At 41.9% G+C, this 21,224-nt stretch overlaps 1 protein-coding gene across 2 annotated transcripts in view; it reads right to left on the bottom strand.

Annotated features, from left to right (window-relative positions):
• The window catches only part of LOC141107581 (uncharacterized), a 337,458-nt gene that overhangs the window by 195,338 nt on the left and 120,896 nt on the right, over positions 1 to 21,224 (bottom strand). For both annotated transcript variants that reach the window (XM_073598426.1, XM_073598433.1), the window contains one exon: positions 6,042 to 6,154. In XM_073598426.1, coding sequence (XP_073454527.1) covers positions 6,042 to 6,154 — 113 coding nt within the window. The remainder of the gene's footprint in view (positions 1 to 6,041; positions 6,155 to 21,224) is intronic.

The following is a 21,224-nucleotide window of genomic DNA, read 5'->3' as shown; positions in this document are numbered from 1 at the left end:
GAACTCCAATGGCCCCTATGTGACCCAGGACCCGCCCTGCCTGGGGGAAGAGGGATAAAGGTGGGGAGGGAACAGAGGATAGATAGGGAGAAGGAGTGGGGGTGGAGGGAGTTAGAGAAGCAGAGAAGGTGGACATAAACCGACTCAGCCATGTAGAAACTAAACACATCCACCATGTGGATAGAGAGAGCCACCATGAGATACAGAGGTGGAAAAGGAGGTTAAAACCACGGAGTGGTAGCCTGAAAGAAATCAGTGGGTGCAATCGCATGGTAACTGAATAATAAAAAAAGAAAAAAACACTAAATAGCGTAAACAGTGCAATAGTACGCACTATTGGTCCTAAGTGGGGTACAAACGTGGTAAGCGCACAAAGCGCCCCCCGGTCCCGGGATCCCCACCGTACACAAAACCTGAACATTCTAAGGACATCGCCCACAAACATCTCTAGTTATAGGCATAATGTAGTGGCCCTAGTATGACACGTCTGCCTTTCCTCCGAGCCACTGCCGAAATGCTTCATGAAGCACGGGAGTCCTCCACGTACTTGAATAACGTACAGGGGATCATGCTGGCGGGGGGGGGGGGAGGGGGCGACCACCCCTCCATATTCTAGGGGGACTAGGGTAAAGCCCAGCGTGGAAGGAAGGCATCTGTGTCACATTGTAATTATAGTCAATTAAAACTTATCATCAGCAGTTTTAAGACAGATATATACCTCCCTTGTCACAGTTAAGCCCCAGCAACCGATATCTGTAGACATGATGAACTGAAAAAAGGAGATAAAAAATTAAAAAGAAAAAAAAACTGGTATGCATGAGAGGATGCGCTACAAAACCAAAAACAGAGAACTGAGGAAAAAATTGGAAAAACTTGTGCGCATCGTTCATAAACAATGTGATGTCGGTAGGTCTGGAGGTCCAGCAGTAAATTCGTCTCTCGTTGACAAAGCAAGAGAGAGGTGAAGAAAAAAAAAGGATTGGAGACAGGTATCACCCTGTTTCAGGAGGGAACATCCCATAGTTTGTAGATGCAATAACTTTTGCCCAAACCAATCAATATATATATATATATATATATATATATATATATATATATATATATTTTTTTTTTTTTTTTTTGGATATGTAGTATGGCAGAAAGTAAAAACCGCAGAGGTGATTAAATACCACCGCTAGAGAGCTCTATTTGTGGGTAAAAGACGTCAATTTTGTTTGGGTACAGCGCCGTACGCCAATTGTCAGTTATAACGGCGCAGTGCCATATCGCACAAAATGGCCTGGTCATTAAGGGGGCAAATCCTTCAGGGGCTGAAGTGGTTAAAGCATGACATGTTAGGTATCTAAATATTGTGTTTTGTTTTTTTTAAATTCATGAAAATATATTTTTTTCCAAAACCTTTGTGCAAATCCCATAAAAAAATGACATAAAAATTGCAATGATCATCCATTTTAATCCCTAGGGCCTCTGGTAGAAAAAAAATGTATAGTGTTTGGAGGTTATAAGTAGGTTTCTTAAACAATGTTCAATTATTTTTTTATTTACATTCATGCCAAGTGTTCAGAAAATGTGACAGTGATAGGGGTGGTTATTTTACAATGATCATCTTTGGTTTTTATAATTTTGAAATCAAAAATAGTTTTTGCAGCTGTTTTAGAACTGCTAGCAGTGGTATAGTTGTTTACATGTCAATGTGAACAAGAAAATAAATAAAGATACAGCAATACACCAGTAGATCGGGGACAGGTGGCTGGTAGATCGCTGTCTGGGCTTGCTGACCCGCCATTTAACCTCCCTGGCGGTATGATTATTTCGGATTTTAGGTGCTGAAAGCAGTACAATTATTTTGCATGGAAATTTGGCGTTTTATATTGTAGGTCTGTAAATCTTAACAATAACACTTAAATCTGTCCAAACCAGAGTCTAGTAGATATCCCGGGTATGATAAAGTTTGAAACACAAAAACATAAATTATAATATAATAAATAAAAATAAATAATTAAAAAAAATTAAAAAAAATAGTAATAAAATAAATTTCCCCACAATTCACTATCGCTCAATTCTGCAAGTGTTCTAATTTACTATCGCTGTTTTCTAGCTGGTCTAAAGCCACTTTTGACGTAAAGGGACACTTTTTGGTTGCTATGGACAATCTCCAGTTTCCAGGCAGAAAGAACAGTGTATATCATGTAAAACTGCATGCAGGGCATGGGCCAGAGCACTGGGGACAAAAGGGATGTGAAATCATTTCATACAGTACTGTAATCTGTAAGATTATAGTACTGTATGTGTTATGATTTTGACATTTTTTTGAATTTGCCACCAGGCTCCGCCCCCGTGCGTCGCGCCGCTCGCAGGGAACGGAGCCTGGCACGGAGAGGCTTCGGAGGAGGACGGAGCCCTCGGACACTGCGGGGGACATCGCAGGATCCCGGGGACAAGGTAAGTAACGCCGCCCCAGGATCCTGCAATGCGATCCCGAGTGTGGCTCGGGGTTACCGCTAATGGTACTGAATTTTAACCCCGAGCCACACTCCGGAAAACCGCCAGGGAGGCTACGAGCATCAGAGTGCAGAGGGACTATTTGTAAAGTTGGAGCTCTAGTAGGGAGCAAGAGCTGCATAAGCCAATGCCTCCTCTGTGCCCGGTGATCTTTGATTTCTCCCATGTTGTTCAGGTAGATCTCCACTACTTTAAGATTGCCTACCCCTGATATAAGGTATATAATAATTTAGTGTTCCTTTAAAGCAGTGGTTGTCAACAAGAGCTAAAGGGGGCTTCAAATGAGGATCCTGACATCAACAAAGGGCAGCACAGAATGTTTAATATATGTAATACTTGGGAGGACTGGCAGAAACTGCAGACCTAACAGAGGAAATAAGGGTCAGAGAGTGTGGACATGCTACATTGTTGGCTGGGGATATGCTGCAGAAGACAATATGAAACTGGAAACATATTACATGAGGCTAGTAGAGATCAATGCTATTACCCTAATCAATGTTCTCACTACAAACTGCTGAGGCCTGAGGGCCGCACATCATATACCAAAGGGCTGCATGCAGCCCAAGGGCTGCAGGTTGGACACCAGAGCTTGAAAGTGTATCTCAACCCATGAACAATGAATATACAGTAGTGTAGCTTACCAGTCCTTAATTCAGTAGCTGCATTGTTTTTTCTTTCTGAGGCCCCCCCACTATTTTCACCTGGTAATTCTATGAAGAACATACTTCTGATCCCCTCATGTCTATACTCATTTTTCCACTATATGAAGAAAGTCATGCTTGTCACACAGGCAGGACTCTAAACATGTCTACTTTTGTTCATCTGAATTACATAATGGATTGATGTGACTAGTAGTTTACACAAAAAGACAAGGTTCTATGTGCTTTCTATTCAGATCACAGTGAGATACAGGGACCTGCATTTCTAGTAATATCAGCAAAATTTACTGTATTTGCTAAAAAGTGAAAACAAATGCAGTCACCACAACTAAGGACAATTGCTCTGCAATATATTAAATGTTTGTTTCTGAGATTAGATTAAAGTGGATGTAAACCTTCTCATTTACCCAGTGAAGTGAAGTGAACAGCCTCATATTATACACAGGGATAAAACAAATCTCCCTACATAAGTTTTACATGTATATCTGCTGTCTTGCCCTTTCTATATTCTTTAGAAAGTGCAGATCATGTTACAAATGTTGTTTCCTCTTTCAGCTGTGGGAGTGTAGTCTTGGCATGCACTGTGTGAGTGCTGATTGGAGAAAAGGCACACCCCCCCCTCTAAATAGGCAGAGAAACCAAGGAACATGCAGAGCTGTACTATGAATAGACAAGCTCTCAGCTTCTCTACCTCTAAGCACCCTCCCTGACACAAATGTTCAGCTGCTGTTAACTCGTTTGTCAGAGAACTTGTCAGAAGTGACTCTGTTGATAAATGAGGAATGGAGCAGCAGAAAGACATGGCACTTAGAGCTTTGGAAAGTTATAAGTAAACACTACAGATATATGTGCCCAGGTCAGATTTCATAAATGGGGTTTACAACCACTTTAAAGCCGTATTAAACCCAAAAGCAAACATTTATTATATTGCAGCTTATCAATTTTTAGATGTGATGGCTCTATTCATTTTCTTTTTTAGGCGTTCTTTCTTCTATTTTCACCTGATAATCCAGCCAGCAAGTCTGTTTCTTTTCACAGCACAAACAAGCAGATTATATCATTTTACATGGATGAGACAAACCACTTAACACTGAAAGGGGTGGTTAAAATGATCAGCTTTTATTTATTCATGCAAAACCTTTACCCCAAAAGGAAAAAAAAAACTTTTTGCTGTACCTGATTATAAAGTGTGAGCTGGACTTTGGTTTCAATTTTTTAGGGTATCTATATCTGCTAACACACTTAACGCTCCCTTTCTCCCAGACTGCTGTTTGCTGTGCCTCCTCTTCAAGTTCCTCCAGAGTTGTGGTTCACTAAAACAGGAGGTGTGTTGCTGGCCAGATCACCAGGTGAAAACAGAAGGAAAAATACAAAAAAAAAAAAGAAAACTAATACAGCCACCACATCTAATATTTGGTAAGCTGCAATATATGACATTTTTAAGTTTGGGTGCTATATCGTTTTAACCAGTTCAGCCCCAGAAGATTTGGCTGCTGAATGACCGGGCCATTTTTTGCGTTTTGGCACTGCATCGCTTTAACTGACAATTGCGCGGTCGTTCGATGCTGTACCTAAACAAAATTGACGTTCTTTTTTTCCCACAAATAGAGCTTTAGGGGGCGATGAAGTGGTTAAGTGTGTCCTAGGGAGTGATTCTAACTGTGGGGAGGATGGGCTACAAGTGACACGACAGTGATCACTGCTCCCGATGACAGGGAGTAGTAGATCTCTGTCCTGTCACAAGGCAGAACGGGGAATGCATCTCCCCGTTCTGCCTTTCCGCGAGACGATCACGGGCACGGAGGCAAATTCAAAGGGATGTACAGGTACGCCCATTTGCGCAGCCGTGCCATTCTGCCAATGTAAATGTACATGCGGCGGTCGGCAAGCGGTTAAATAAACACACAGCAATGGCCGCAAATGTATTTGCTGCCTTTTATTAATTTTGATTTGTGGGTCTACTTTGTAGAGTGTTTTTGCTTTGTTGGGCTGTTTTTGGAAATTCTACTTGACAACCTTGCTGATGTAACGTTTCACATTTCCTCCATGAAACCAATCTCCTGATTTGCGTTTAACTGCCCCATCAAAGCAACATCTTTATTTAGCCAGGTAGAAAGGGAATAGATTTCCAGGGTCAAGACAAATATGTTAAAGGTCTCTTATATAAACATTGATTTCAACAGCTCACAATTTCCTTCTTTTTAGTTGGACAAATAGAATGTGTATACAACGTGTCTTACACTTTATTTGCTTATGTACAATGAATATGAAATATAATTTGGGAGGTATAATTAATTCTTGACTGGCTATGCAAACATCATACCTTTATGCCATAATTTAATTCACGTGCAGCCAAAAAGAATCAGAATTATTAACCAGGCATAACTTTGCTCACTGCTTACAGTAATATTAAATATGGTGTTGGAAAAATATTTATTTTTTTTGAGAATAATTCTTACTTTGGAATTGTCATTTATATATTCATACTTTGAGCTGAAAGGGATACAAAAATGAATACATTTCTAAAACAATGGGATTGAGTTACTCAAGGCAAATAAGCTGTTTATTTTCCAAGGGCAGCTGGACTTTGCAAAATAACTTTCTCAAGAGCCTAGTGAACGTGGTTAAGTTTGCTTTGCAAAGAATACCCAATCAAGAGCAAAGGAAATAAAAAAACAATATTTTTTCTTGCATATGATTGAATGATGGGAATCAGCAGAGCTTCACCTCATTCACTAAGCTCTGGAGAAAATTTCCTTTCATAGTGCAACTTTCCCTGCAAAGTAAACAGTCTGTTTGCCCTTAATAAGTCAACCCCACAATTTCAGGTAGCTTATTCTCCCAGATTTCAAATCTGGTTAGATTAAAAAGTACATGTACCTTTTCGCTATATGGATCCTTGATGAAAAATCGAGTTCTTTTAACATTTCCATTGGAATCCGGGTCAAGCATAAGGAATCTACTCCAACATCTCATAACCTCTGGAACAGACACTGTATCAAAATAATAAAGTATGGTAAAACTAAAGCTCAAATTAACACCAGCATCACAATATAATTGTAGATAAGGTACAGGTTAGATACTACCATGCATTTGCAGTAAATTACTTAGATTTGCAAAGTTTGTAAATCGCAAATTTCTGGCCCAAAAGTTTCCACGTTTGTAGCAAAAATAAGGAAGAACCTATAATGTAGTTTATAGCCTTTGCCCAAGATCAGCTGGGCAAATAATTTAAAGGAATTAATAATCCAACCCCCTTTCTAAAAAAGAATGAGTTTACAGCACCCTTTTATAACAAAGTTTGCTCCCCATAGACTTTGGGGTTCACCAGAAAGTTTGCCAACTTTGAACAAAATTTGTGAAACTGTTCAGGAACCAAACCCAGGGAGATTCACACTTTCCTAATTAAATGTGTTTATATAATTTCTTAGACTAGCATGCATTATGGGTCAGTCTTTGGGTTTGATTCATTACATTTCCATTAAGCTTACCATGCAAAGTTAATGCTAAAAGCAAGTTGTAATCAAAATGCTATAGTGCAATAAAACCAGCGTTTCCTTACTTTATACAAGTTAATACAACTTACTCCTTTATTATAGTCAATAGATCCTCTAGTGTGGCTAATCATGGACCCTAAAAATAGAAATAGGCAATACTTTTTTTCACTTTGGTTAGAGTAAGGAAGAGTTACTTATAACCCTTCTTTTGCCATCCGTGTTCCATTGTGGAGATTTACCTTGGCTTCCTGTCCCATAGTCAAAACAGAAAGGGAAAGAAAATCCATGGTTGTCACCAGGGTCATCAGAACTAGTGTCCACATTAAAAGATTTCCCCTTCCTACGCACCGTGGGTCCCTCCTAACGATAGGGGTTTATGAGATCGGGTATTCCCATTAACAACGCATGTCCTCAAAGTTTGGGACAGGCTAAATAGGTCCCTAGCACTACCCCCCCAACATCACCACTAGCGCCTGTTGGTGGCTTTCCGTGGTTTTCTCCTGAGGAGAAATTGTCCTTTTTTGGTCCCTGGATAACTGATGAAGGTATTAGCCTGTGACAGACCTAGCCGGGAAAGAGACTTTTGGAGGGGACTTATGCTAGCCTCTTGCCGATCGATCGGGGGCCCTTGCATTTGGGGGAACGGTGCTCTTTGTGAGCTGTATGCCTGGGGACCCTTGAGGTGGTATTACTGTGGATTCGGGTCCTGGTCCCCCAGGACACACAGACTCTGGGGACCCTGGATTTGCCATATTGGAATAGTGGCTGATTCATAATGCTGGGACAGATACTGTTAGATGATGTAAATTCCAACACCTGTCTGTCTATTGTCTGCTAAAATGTGTATTGTAAATAAGTCTACTGTGGGATCTAAGAGTCATTAGATCCCCATTGTTATTTGTGTTAATTAACTCTGCTATTGTGTGAAGAAGAGTCTATGTTGATTGTGATAATGTTGATTGGATTTTCTGAACTACAAGACGGCCAGTCTGGCCTAACGGTCATGTCTGAGTCATCCAGGCTGTCTAAAGGGATTAGTTAATTAGCTCATGTTAATTAGGTTAATTGGGTTACAGCTGTATTGTTAGAGTAATATGAGCAGGAGGTCTGCACCTCCACTTTTAGTGTATAAAAGCCCGTATTTTGCAATAAAAGAGATTCCTGTTTGAACTTACATACAGCCTGCCTGGTGTTTGTTCTGAGCTATCACAACTGGGTTAGAATGGCACATAGCTGTAGTTCTAATCCCGGAACATTGGATGACCGAACCATCAGACGTTGCAATCTGATTCAATAGCTGCAGAGGAGTGTCGGGAGAGTGGAACCGAGTGAGAAAGGGGCTCGTTACATAGCCTGTCTCGGATCCTGGAGGGTTACAGCCTAATTTCACTAGCAACCCTCAGGGAGCGGTACAGTAGTTTCCCCTTTGACTTTTGGAGATATCGTCAACTCACTGATTTTGTCTCCCCACAGCGCCACCTATCCTCCTACCCTTACAGAGTTTGAACACATATGATCTCAACTCTTTATAAATTACTAACAATAATGGGAGCAGGATCTCGGGTGTGAGTTCACTGAGGAACAATTGTGCCACTTGTACCTTCTCACACACTCTAGCTCAGTAGACTCTAAAACACAAGAAAATAACTATAAGTTGCTGTCCCAGTGGTACCGAGTGCCCACCTCCCTGGCTAGATTTTACCCATCACTCTCTGAGTTGTGTTGGAGGGGATACAGGCAGAGGGGAACACGCCTCCATATTTGGTGGACTGTCCGTTGGTTCCACACTTTTTGGTCTGCTGTCTGCAGACGCATATTGGATAGTCTAGGTATTTATGTGTCTTTTTCCATCAAAGCACTTTCTGCTTCACATCCCCCCCTCTCACTATAAACGCAGTGCTCTCCCTCACCTCCTCAATGCCGTGAAGTCCCTTATACCAATTCACTGGACGAGCCCGTGAGTCCTGAGTTGGACTGGCTTGGGAAGGTGACGGAGATCATGGAAGCAGAGGAATGGGTGGCCAAGTGCAAGGGAACTCGTGGGCGCTTCGACTCAATCTAGGCCTCATGGCGTAGCCATACCTCTGGACAGGCCCTAGTCTCCTCTAGTCTAGATGTTGCCTTGTTAACTTTGGCAGATCTTGCCTTCAGGCAACTTGTCCTAGGCAAACCAGACCCTGAATCAGGTTCAGAACCAGATGCAGAATTAGCAATTGATGTTCCTAGTGTAGATATACCAGCCGATGAACCGGGTGTGTTTGCCGATTTATAAAGGTCTTAGCGGTACTTGTATATTATTTTCTTTTGCTTTTGTATATATATTTTTTCATGTCTTCTATGTTCCTACTTTACTTTATGTGAGCCTAAGATGCTGTAAGGTATCTGTTTTGATTTATTGAGTGAGCCCCCTCTCCTTCCCCCAAGTGTGAGGGGAATGTCCACTTAGATCGAAGATCTAGGACAGGGATGGGCTCGTACTAAGCAATAATTACATACATGGTGTAATGTATTATGGCACTACCGATATCAGTATTTGCTCTAGAGGTGCATTTTGCCTTCCCTTTCCCCTTACCCTTTTGTCTGTACACGGTTTTGCATGGCTTAAAATGTAAAACAAAATAAAGATTATATAAAAATAAAAGATTTCTCCTCTCTTTCCTGTTGTGAGGACAAAAATTTGGGATTTTCCTTTACTCTTGGTGATAACAGTCAACAGCACAAAGAGGGGCAGAGACAGCAATAAAAACCTGCCAGGGGTTCTAATCTCTATCCAAATCTAAAAAAATGCATTGCCCATCTTGTAGTGTAAATAGAAATACACTGTTGAAGAATATGTGATTTGTGGTATATACAGTTATGCTCATAAGTTTACATACCCTGGCAGAATTTATGATTTCTTGGCCATTTTTCAGAGAATATGAATGATAACACAAAAAAATTTCTTTCACTCATGGTTAGTGTTTGGCTGAAGCCATTTATTATAAATCAACTGTGTTTACTCTTTTTAAATCATAATAACAACAGAAACTATCCAAATTACCTTGATCAAAAGTTTACATACCCTGGTGATTTTGGCCTGATAACATGCACACAAGTTGACACAAAGGGGTTTGAATGGCTATCAAAGGTAACCATCATCACTTGTGATCTGCTTGCTTGTAATTGGTGTGTGTGTATAAAAGGTCAATGAGTTTCTGGACTCCTAACAGACCCTTGCCTCTTTCATCCAGGGCTGCACTGACGTTTCTGGATTCTGAGTCATGGGGTAAGCAAAAGAATTGTCAAACGATTTGCGGGAAAAGGTAGTTGAACTGTATAAAACAGTAAAGGGATATAAAAAGATATCCAAGGAATTGAGAATGCCAGTCAGCAGTGTTCAAACTCTAATCAAGAAATGGAAAATGAGGGGTTCTGTTGAAACCAAACCACGGTCAGGTAGACCAACTAAAATTTCAGCCGACACATGCCAGGAAAATTGTTTGGGATGCAAAGAAAACCCCACAAATAACTTCAGATGAAATACAGGACTCTCTGAAAACATGTGGTGTGGTTTTCAAGATGCATAATCACACTTGAAGAAACTACAAAGACACAGGAAATTTGGTCAAAATTGATGACAAGATGAATGCAGTATGTTATCAAAAAAAACTGGAGGAACATTTGCATTCATAAGCCAGGAAACTGCGCATGGGACGTAATTGGACATTCTATCATGACAATGATCCAAAACACAAGGCCAAGTCGACCTGTCATTGGCTACAGCAGAATAAAGTAAAGGTTCTGGAGTGGCTATCTCAGTCTTCTGACCTCAATATCATTGAGCCACTCTGGGGAGATCTCCAACGTGTAGTTCATGCAAGACAGCCCAAGATTTTACAGGAACTGGAGGATTTTTGCCAAGAGGAATGGGCAGCTTTACCATCTGAGAAGATAAAGAGCCTCATCCACAAATACCACAAAAGACTTCAAGCTGTCATTGATGTTAAAGGGGGCATTACACGGTATTAAGAACTGGGGTATGTAAACTTTTGATCAGGGACATTTGGGTAGTTTCTGTTGTCATTATGATTTAAGGAGAGTAAACACAGTTAATTGAAAATAAATGGCTTCAGCCAAACACTAACCATGAGTGAAAGAAAAGTTTTTGTCTTATCATTCATATTCTCTGAAATATGGCCAAGAAATTATAAATTCCGCCAGGGTATGTAAACTTATGAGCACAACTGTATGTGCTGAATCTATGATGTACACCATACTTATCTCGTCAGTGAGAAAATATCAAACAAACAGGAAGTGGAGGGGAAATCTTTGAAGGGTGCTTGAACAGGAATAACCAGTGTGTCCTATTCTATTTTTAAAGTAGGAAATAAAATTCCCTTTAATAATTAAAGTTTACTTCTGTATGTTTAGGCAAATTCATAATAACACTCTAAAACTGTAACAAATATCTATTTTATATCTATATATTAATAACTATACTTATTTTTTTGCAATCTGTGTACCATTGGGGATATTTCCCTTCACTTCCTGTTTTAAAGGCAAGACAGGAAGTTAGAGGAAATCCCTTCAAAGTGAAGGAGTCCTTGTGTGTCTGCAGGGTCCACATTTGAAGATGTCCACTCTATTAGTGTTCTGATGTCAACCCATTTGGGCTTTTTTTAAATTTAACTTATGACGATAACAGTAAACAGAACAAATAAAGAGGATACATCTCCCTAACAGGGGCACAGACAGCAATAAAAAATGACAAGTGTTCTAATGCCGCGTTCACGCGATCGGAAATGCCGCCAGCAAAACTCAGATGAGAGCTTTTTGTTGGAAAATGCGACCGTGTGTATGCTCCATTGGTTTTTTGCTGGCGGAATTCCAGCCAGCAAAAGATTGAGAGCATGTGCTCTATTTTTTGGGAAAAATTCCTATCCAAAAATGCGTTTGTCTGTATGCAATTCGGACGCGCAAAAAATAACGCATGCTCCGAAACAATTTGACGCATGCTCGGAAGCATTGAACTTCATTTTCTTGGCTCGTCGTAGTGTTGTACGTCACTGCGTTCTTGATGGTTGAATGTTCAGAGAACTTTTGTGTGACCGTGTGTATGCAAGGCAAGCTTGAGCGGAATTCCGTCGGAAAAACCATCCAAGTTTTTTTTAACAGAAATTCCGATCGTGTGTACGCGGCATAATTCCTTTTCACTCTGTCTAAAACTAAAACAAAAAGTTTTGACTTTAGTTACACTTTAAGTCAAATCAGACAGCAACAAAAACAGTGTTTCTAGTAGAGTATGGAATGTGTTAGATTTTCTGTCAGGATTTTATTGTAATGTGCATCCGAAATGTAAATATTTCTCCTTACTTTCAGGTAGATTTCAATAACAAAAGGAACTTATGAAATATCTCCAAAAAAAAAAAAGAAAATATCAAAAGCTGGGCTTTAAAGTTAACTTGTATTTTTCCATGCAGGTCAAATCAATAGGCAGTGGCTACGGGTGGAATTTTTTTTGGGGGGGGCAGCAAACAGTATGTCACCCCCCCTGGCTCGGTCGGTCAGTTGCACTTACCCCATCACCATTGGCTTCCCCTGCTCTGCGGCCTCTCATTTTCCTGCTGCTCTCCTGCAGCCTCTTGTTCTCCAGGTCATCACGACGGCTTCCATTTCCTCCCTCCTCCTTGGCGGCCAATCAGGAGTCTTCTCTCTTCGGCCATCGGAAAACGGGTCTCACACCCACTTCTGATTGGCCAGAGTGAGGATCAGTGTTTCAACAGCGACTATTCATTTGCTATTGTAACAGACCTGGGTGGGATTGGAGCACATTCTCTGCATCCCGAGCCCACCCGATTTTGAAGCCTATTAGATCCTCTGGCTCTAATCAGGTGCTTAAAAAAAACCCTGCCGCCGTAATTCATGCACCCGGTGCCCTGAAAGGGGTAGGATGCATAAATAGGGGGTGGCCGCAGAGGCCATGGATAGATTTGTGCTATGCATGAATCTATCCATTACCATATGGGGGGGTGGAGTGGAGAGAGGGGGAGGTGCCCGGGTGCCCCTAATGGATAGGCCGCCACTGGTAATAGGTCCACATAACTGCCACCCTTCCCATCTACATATACTTACTTTTATATTTCTCAAACCACTGCTGTATTTGGCTGATTTTTGCATGGAAAGGAGTTCCTGCATATGCTCAGAATTGTGAATTGGAGTTCACATAGAGTTGAAAAGAAATCCCACCCCATGTAACGCTGGAGTAGCCTTTCACCAAGCACCAACACTGACAAATTGAAGCAAGGACACTGAGTAACATGGTCCCTATATCCAGAAGTGCTGGGTATTTCTCCTCACCCGAAGTAGCCAAATGGAGCAGCAGGTGAGTGAAGGGAAGGTGAGTATGTGCTGCTAAGGAGGGCAGCTGTTAAGAGAGCCTGCTGCTTTGCCCTAAAAGGGCAAAATAAAAGTTTACTGTAAGATTATTGCTCCTGTAAAATAAACTTTAGCATTAAGGATGTAAGGTACCACTAAGTAAAAGCAATACAGTTAAACCTTGGATTGCGAGCATGATTCGTTCCAGAAACATGCATGTAATCCAAAGCACTTGTATATCAAAGCAAATCTCCCCATAAGAAATAATGGAAACTCATATGATTGATTCCACAACCATTTATTCATAGGTCCTTTAGTTTATAGTCCATATAAAATGTTTATAGCAATGTGACCAGGTCGTGTAACCATAAAACATCACCCGGTGACCACGCCTCCTAAAACGTCACAGTCCCAGCATGCCCAGGGACTGTGACATCATAAGGGGGCGGGGTATCCGCCTATATAAGTCACAACGGAGCCCTCAGAGAGCAGTCCAGCTGGAGAGACCGTCGTGTCAACATCTGGAGAAGAGAAGAGGGAAGAAGACAAGAAGCCCAGAAGCCCAGAAGTCCGGATCTCCGCTGGCAAAAGAGCGGCCTGAAGACAGCGGAGGAGCCGGCCGAAGAACTGGAACACCGGGAGAAGAAGAGCAGAGAAGAACCAACTGGACGCCGGGAGAAGAGGAACCGGAGGGACCCCTGAAGCCGGAAGAAGACCCCCGAATCCGGAAGAAGACCCCCGAAGCCGGAGGAAGACCCCCCCAGAGCTGTTTAATAAATTATTTTAAAAACTTGTGTAGTGCGTTTTATTATTGACGCTTTTTCCCTAGGTGAATGGGTAGGGGTACCATGTACCCCATACTCATTCACATAGGGTGGGGGGCCGGGATCTGGGGGCCCTCTTATTATAAGGTGCTCCCAGATTCCGATTATCCCCCCGCCCACAGACCCCGACAACCAATGGCCAGGGTTTTCGGGAAGAGGCCCTTGTCCTCATCAACATGGGGACAAGGTGCTTTGGGGTGGGGGGGCCCCGCAGGGCCCCCCTCCCCCAAGGCACCCCCCATGTTGAGGGCATGCGGCCTGGTACGGTTCAGGAGGGGGGCGCTCGCTCGTCCCCACCCCCTTTCCTGACCGGCCGGGCTGCGTGCTCGGATCAGGGTCTGGTATGGATTTTAGGGGGGACCCCACACTGTTTTTTCGGCGTAGGGGCTTCCCTTTATAACCCATACCAGACCTAAGGGCCTGGTATGCCCCACGACGGGGCTCGCAAGGTGTCAATCTCGCCGATAAAAGCGGCAAGATTGACTTCCTTTTCTCGTCCCGTCGTACCTGAGTCACGTTCAAAATGAACGGACTCATCCATGTGTGGGCAAGTCCGTTCATTCTGAAAGTCCACCGTAACTCTGGCGAAAGTCCGTCGGAAAGACGAGCGGATTTAGCCCGCCGGAAAGTCCGGTCGTGTGTGGGCAAGTCCGTCCGTTTTAAAGTCCGGCGCACCTGGCGGACAAAGTCCGTCGGAAAGTGTGCCGGACCAAGTATGCCAGAAAGTCCGATCGTGTGTACGCGGCATTAGAGGTGCTTCTCTTTTACACTCAGTTGTGACATGACGCTACTTGTATATCAAGACATCGCTTGCATATCAAGTCAAAATGTATTAAAAAAATGCTTGTCTTGCAAAGCTCTCAAACCAAGTTACTCTCAAACCAAGGTTTTACTGTAATTCAACATCCCAATGCAATAACCCAATTAATAGGTTGCCAATCCCATGCCAGTTCCAAGTAAAAAACCTTTGAGAAATTTTCCAACATGGGAAGGGAGTGGAGGGGCATCTCTTGACACATATGAATCTTTCTTATCCTCTGTGTTGCATATAGAAATCTGGTTGATGTGTAAAAAGATCAGTTTCCAAAAAGACAGCTTCTACTGTGCCTATTAAAGTGAAACCCCAACCTTACCTTCAGTTTTGCACAGTTGTACAGGCTGCTCTACTGTACTGAAAATACTTATACTCATTTCACTGCACATTGTGACCTGCGGCAAGTCTGAGCCTATCTCATTTACCTGCTGGAGGATAATCAGCATTATCTAGCCCATTCCTACCCAGCCTTACTGTTCCTTGCCTGACTCTTTCATTAACTGGACTTCAGTGGTGGAGTGTCACGGTCCCTACCGTGCCCTGCAGATGGTCAGACATGGTTACGCCCCAAGTGGCTCAAGGAGGTATTGAATTCATGACTAGCTGTGTAGTGCTCCTGTTATCTTTGCCTCTGAGCCACTCCTCAGTTCTTAATTCTGCCTGCTTTCCAGCCAAGCCTAGTTCTGTAGGAAGTACTAAGGGCTTTTCTCTGGATTTTTCCTTGCAATCAGTACCTGTCACTCCTGGATCAGCTGAGGTAAGTTACCTAATCAGCTGGGTATAAAAAACTGCCTCACTCTCAGGGCTTGGGCAGTTCATTGTCTCCTGTTTTGCCTAAGGTTCCAGTATTCCAGTGGTTCAGTGTTCTAGTTACAGCGTTCCAAGACTGACTCCGGCTTCTGACCCTGGCTCTGCTTATCGTTTATTCTGACTTCTGGAATCCCTGACTACAGCTTTACTGTGACTATCCTTTGGCAAATTCCTGTCAAGCCCCCGTGCACAGATTTACAGCCCAGGTGGCTTATCTCTTACTGTGGGCTGTGTGTATTTGCAAGGGTGAGCGTACATCCCTGCGCCATAGACTCCAACCTAGGTAAGGCCTTACATGGAGGCTCAGCATCACGTGTGGAAATTAGGTAGGGAGGTTTTCATGCAAAAACAGCATCCACCATCAAGGCATTTTGATATTTAAATACTGTAACTTCTCCCAAGAGACAGCCCACTGCTAGCATCAGGGCTGAGAGTTTTGGAGAGGAGCACTGAGGCATGGTGCTGTGGTGTTTTCAGGAACCTAAATACAGGATCCTGCAACCATTCACGATCTGTTTGCATTACAAAGAGCGATGGGGCCACTGGTTTTAAAATAAAGTGAAAACAGAAAGGTTTCATTTACAAAATTCATTGTCATATTGAGGAGGTGGAATGGAGAAACCAGGGAAGGCAAAATATAAGCAAACAAAACTTCTAGACTTTAACCATACCATTTGATATCTATATTATGTATTTCATGCCATGCCTCTATTAACGATGGAGGCATTTCCATTTATAACTTTCACCTAATGCATGTCATTCAAGTACCAAAAGCCCACACATCTTAGGTTTTAAGTGCATGAGTTAAGTCCCACTTTAAATAAATGTCCCAGCAAAACCACCTCTCCCATTGCTCACATTTAAGATCTTCTCCTGAAGTTTCTTCTGCGATCAAAATTTCCAGGAGTGTCAATTTCCTGTTTCCCCCACTGATTCTTCCTGATGATCTCCATGTCACTACGCTTGAATGGAGCATTTTTGGCAGTGTAGGTAATAAAAGTGATGTGTATGTAAAATCGTTTGGTGCCTCCATTGGTACAGAGAAACTTCAAAGTCCAAGTCAAGTAAACATTCTTTTTGCTGGTTTTGGATGGCTGTTGAAGAGTTTTTTCCCTTACTTCTTTCTCTAGTGATATAGGCATGCCCTGATGTACAGAAGGGTTGATTTTACTAAAGAAGTAAAAGCTGCTCATTTGAATTTGAAAAGTGTATATTTACCTTGTGAATGATCATAAATAGGGTCAATGTTTTCACCATAAAGAGGAATTTCAAAGATATTCCAAGCTGGACCAATGTACGTAACTATGTACAACATATCCATACCCGGAATTCTTCTTTAAATATCCAAACATGTGCAAGAGCATGATTAGTTGATTATAATGAACACAGCTTCATTGTATTTACTAAGCCCAGTAAACATGAAGATTCAGTTTGCTAAGTGAACAGACTTTATCCCTTTGGTAAATTAATGTTACAGTATAATCTGGACAATACCTGTGCAGAAATCTCTCTAGCAGGTCAGCAATGACGATGAAACAGAAATTCTATGTAATCACCACTCTGTCTCTATATAAAACTAGGAAAACTTGGGGCTGGCATTGGGCTTTGAGGCTCAAACCACTTGTCTTCATCATTGGAGTGCTCAATGTTCATTTTTAATGGCTTACTTATAGTATTAGTGTGTATAAGAACTTTTATAGCCCTGCAATTGTCCAGAATCCCAGGAAACACCATCCATATTGTCAATATGCAATTCATTACAGAATACCTGATTGCTTAAGTATACTTGGTAGAAATCATTTTTCTAAAAAAAAAAAAAAAACCTGAACATTTTAAATGTGTTCAATAGGGACAATGCAATAAAGAAAACGGTTTTCCAATGAGAAATTTCTATCATGTTTTCTCAGGCCAATACATTTTGGGCCTGATCCATTAGCAGCTGTAGTTATTGTTACAATGGAAGTTTTTAGCTGATATTTAATGACTCCCATGAGTACATGCAGATACGACATCCAAGAAACTAAACATGCTTTTTTCTCTTCAAAAAATATATGTAACACTGCACAGTTATGGAGTGTTTTGGACACTGGCCCAGAAACCACAATGATGTCATGTGGCATGTTAACCTTTTAAAGGTAGTGATTATGTTTTAAAAGAAATGAAAACAATGGTATTCCAAAGCAATGTAAATTAAGTCATCTTTCAGGTCTATTGACTAACTACACATTTTTCCTAGCCATTGTTGAGTATTTTAATGTTAGGTACATATTCAGATTTAGATATTCATGCTATCACTAGCCTTAAATGGGGTTACCATCCCTGTTTTCTGGACAGCCCACGAAGAGCACAAACCTGTCAATCTGCTGATGCGATCTAAAGCTGCAATCAAATAATCTACTGGAAAGGAGTAAGGACCCGATATGCTACTGAATAAAGAAAATCAAACATTTTCTTTATTCAAAGAAAGTCAAAGTTGACTAGACTTAAGTAAGGGCTACAGATATAAATAATGAATGGGTATATAGTTTTTATGTTGCTTAATTTAATTACCAATATGCAATATTGTTTTCATACAATACTATTATATTAAATTACAGTAGCTGTACAAGTTAAAGTGCCCTTTTCATGGTTAAAAAAATTACTTAGATCTCTGTTTGCATAGCACATGTTAACAATGATGTTCACCCATGCAGGCAGTTGGATCATTTGGGGTATGAAAATCTAAAAGAAGCAGAGTATAAAAGCTTCATTCCTGCATTGTGTGCATTGTGTAATTTAAGTTACTGCATCTGTAAATCTATACTAATATAGAACACCCCCCTAGGTAATCCAGATGAACTTGGATCCCCCCACTCCTGCACAGCCAGGCTCACCAAATCTTCACATCACAGCAGAGTCAAAAAAACAGTCTGTGAATTTGTTTTTGTTTTTTTATTAGAGGGTTAATAACTTGGATAGGGATGGGAGGTTATGGGTTGCCCATGTGACTTGAGCAAAACTTCAGGGACATTTTCCTATATGCAGTCTCCTTCACTTGCCTCCTGCACACACTTGCTCGCTTCAGCTAAATCACTGTAGGATAGTCTGAGAGGCTCCCAGTCAGACTTTAGCAATAGTCCTTTACTGACAGGAACTCGTAGCCCCTTGTTGTGTAGCAAAAATTGTAGTGAAACAGCTTGGAACTTCTCCTCTGGGGCCACTGATCCTAGCACCACCTCATCAGGCACTGCCAACTCACCTGGCTGTAGCTGCCCTTTTCATTAGATCTCCAGGCTAACTCTCACACCAGTCCTCCCGACTGACTCTTCACCAGCCCACCCGGCTGACTCTTCACCAGCCAACCTGTCTGACTCTCAGGAGATCTCTCAGGGAAGAAAGAAGGCTTAAGCACACCACTGTCTTCAGGGAGACTAGCTACATCTGGCAGTCTCCCCCCGTTGTTATTCCCCAAGAGTGCTGATCTACTCACTCTGTCCTATCTTGCTCATGTGCCTCCAGGGAGGGCTTATCCTGTGTGTGATGGCAGGAGGGGGGAGACAAGCAAAATGGTCTCAAATTTAATCTGACCGAGAGTTCGATCAGGGCAAACTGAGCGCGATTAACATTCAGAACAAACATACACAACTATCATGATATACTTGTAGGCAAAACTAGTGAATATGAGGTGATCATGGATGGAAGTAACCGTTGTTGTGGTTGGTGCACCCAAGCGTAAAGGTAGTCATTTAGAGCAAAAATTCTCCTAGAGAGATGAGGGGTGGAAAGTAATCAAGGAGACAGACTAATTTGAAGATGTCAGGGCTGGATTGTGTTCTTATGTGGAAATAAGGTGGATTTAAAATTTAAGGTCGAGTTAAAATTGGCAAAGCCAAGAAGCAAAGGATTGTGGCAATGGCGTGCGTACAGCCGTATCACCCTATTATGTTAGGGTGGCTAAGGGGGTTTTAAAATCATGGTTCAGCAACATGTTTTTACCTCCCCCAACCACCAGTGAGAAAGAGCACTTGAAGCTTTTGGAACCTTGCATATGATTTTTTTGAGTCAAGGATAACACAGCTGGGGAATTTGGATTAACATTCTAACTTCCACTGGTCTAAATCTCCATTCAGATACCTGGTGTACAGAATACAGAAGATCAGCTAACTCTTAGCTAATAAAAACAAAAGATCCCCATACAATTTACAATCTGACTATACTATCCTTTAGATTTACAACAGCTTTGGAAACATAAGGTACTACCTACTGTATACTGTCTATTGAATCATTATCTAGTCAGGTTCTTGTACTTTATAGTTGTGGATAGAAAGAAAATTGTAGAATCAGATAGTAATGAGTGGTTAGCCTAAGATCCTAACACTTTTAGGGTATTCCAGGGCACAACATTTCAAGTCCTGAGCCACTAGCCAGGCCTTAAAAGTTACTCACCACCAGTTATTCCACCCAACCTCTACCCTGTCGCGCCCTATCAGTGCAGCATATCAGTGCCCATCAACGCAGCGTATCATTGCCCATCAGTGCAGCGTATCATTGCCCAGTAGGGCAGTTCATAATTACCCACCCCCCCCCCCCTAAAAAATATACCACCAGCCGCCACTGCTCAATTGCATTTACAAGATGCAACTGATTGAAGGAACATCTGGAGAAGTTTACAGAATCCCCTGTTCCTAACTAGTGAACTAGTGAAGGCTCAGTCTTTAGTTACTACAATGAGAAACTAATGTGTCATGGATATTGCGTTTTAGGGTTTTAGACTGTAATTAAATATGTAAAATATTAATTAAGCTATTTTCTACATCTATTCATTCTTGGCTGCATCCATAATTAATTATTTGCCTTATGCAGTTTACTAGTTTCTATTTTAACAGGGTCAGCATACACTGAGGCAGGGGCGGCCTGTGCATTAAGGGCGCATGGGCACCACCCCCTTTATCCTCGCCACCCCATACATGCCTAATGGATAGAATCATGTATTGCATGAATCTATTAATGGCCGCTGCTGCCACCCCCCTTTCAGGCGTCCGGCCTCTTTTTGGACGCCGGGCGCCTTAATTACAGCAGCGGGGGTGTTTTTTTGAAGCACCTGATTGGAGCCATAGGCTCTAATAGGCTTCAAAATAGGGTGGACTCGGAGCGTAGAGTATTGTGCTCGGAGTCCACCCAGATGTATTAGAAAAGCAAATGAATATTTGCTTTTCTAACACTGAACCGCCTCTCCGCCAATCAGGAAGCGGGGGTCTGTTACCCATTTCCCGATTGGCTGAAAGGTTAGGCAATCCTATTGGACGTCTAGGAGGAGGGGAAAAGATGCACGGCGGAAACGCCGGGTAAGTGCCGACGGATCGGCAAACAGTGGGAGGGGAGGGGTTAAGCTGCCGCGGGGGGGGTTGTTTGCTGCCCCCCCAAACAAAAAAACACCAGCCGCCACTGCACTGAAGTTGATTTACAATATGGCAACAAAGCTGTTCACTTTTTCCCCAGAGCTTAGTGGATGCGGAGAAATTTCCCTTTGCAAATAATACCCAATCACATGCAAGGAAAATAAGAAAAACGGCATGCATGCTCACACATGATTGGATGAGAAAAGTCAGCAGAGCTTCACTTCATTTTCTAACCTCTAAGGGAAAATACCTGTGCAAAATGCAACTTCCCTTGCAAAGTGAATAGTAAATTATTCACTATAATAAACTACTTAGCTGTTACAAAAATGTAGATTTTTTTTAGTGCTCATAGTATTTAAATGTTTTAAACAATAAAAACTTACTAA

This window comes from Aquarana catesbeiana, linkage group LG01 (assembly GCF_042186555.1).
Source record: "Aquarana catesbeiana isolate 2022-GZ linkage group LG01, ASM4218655v1, whole genome shotgun sequence".
NCBI lineage: Eukaryota > Metazoa > Chordata > Amphibia > Anura > Ranidae > Aquarana > Aquarana catesbeiana.
This window is presented reverse-complemented; position numbering and strand designations above follow the sequence as displayed.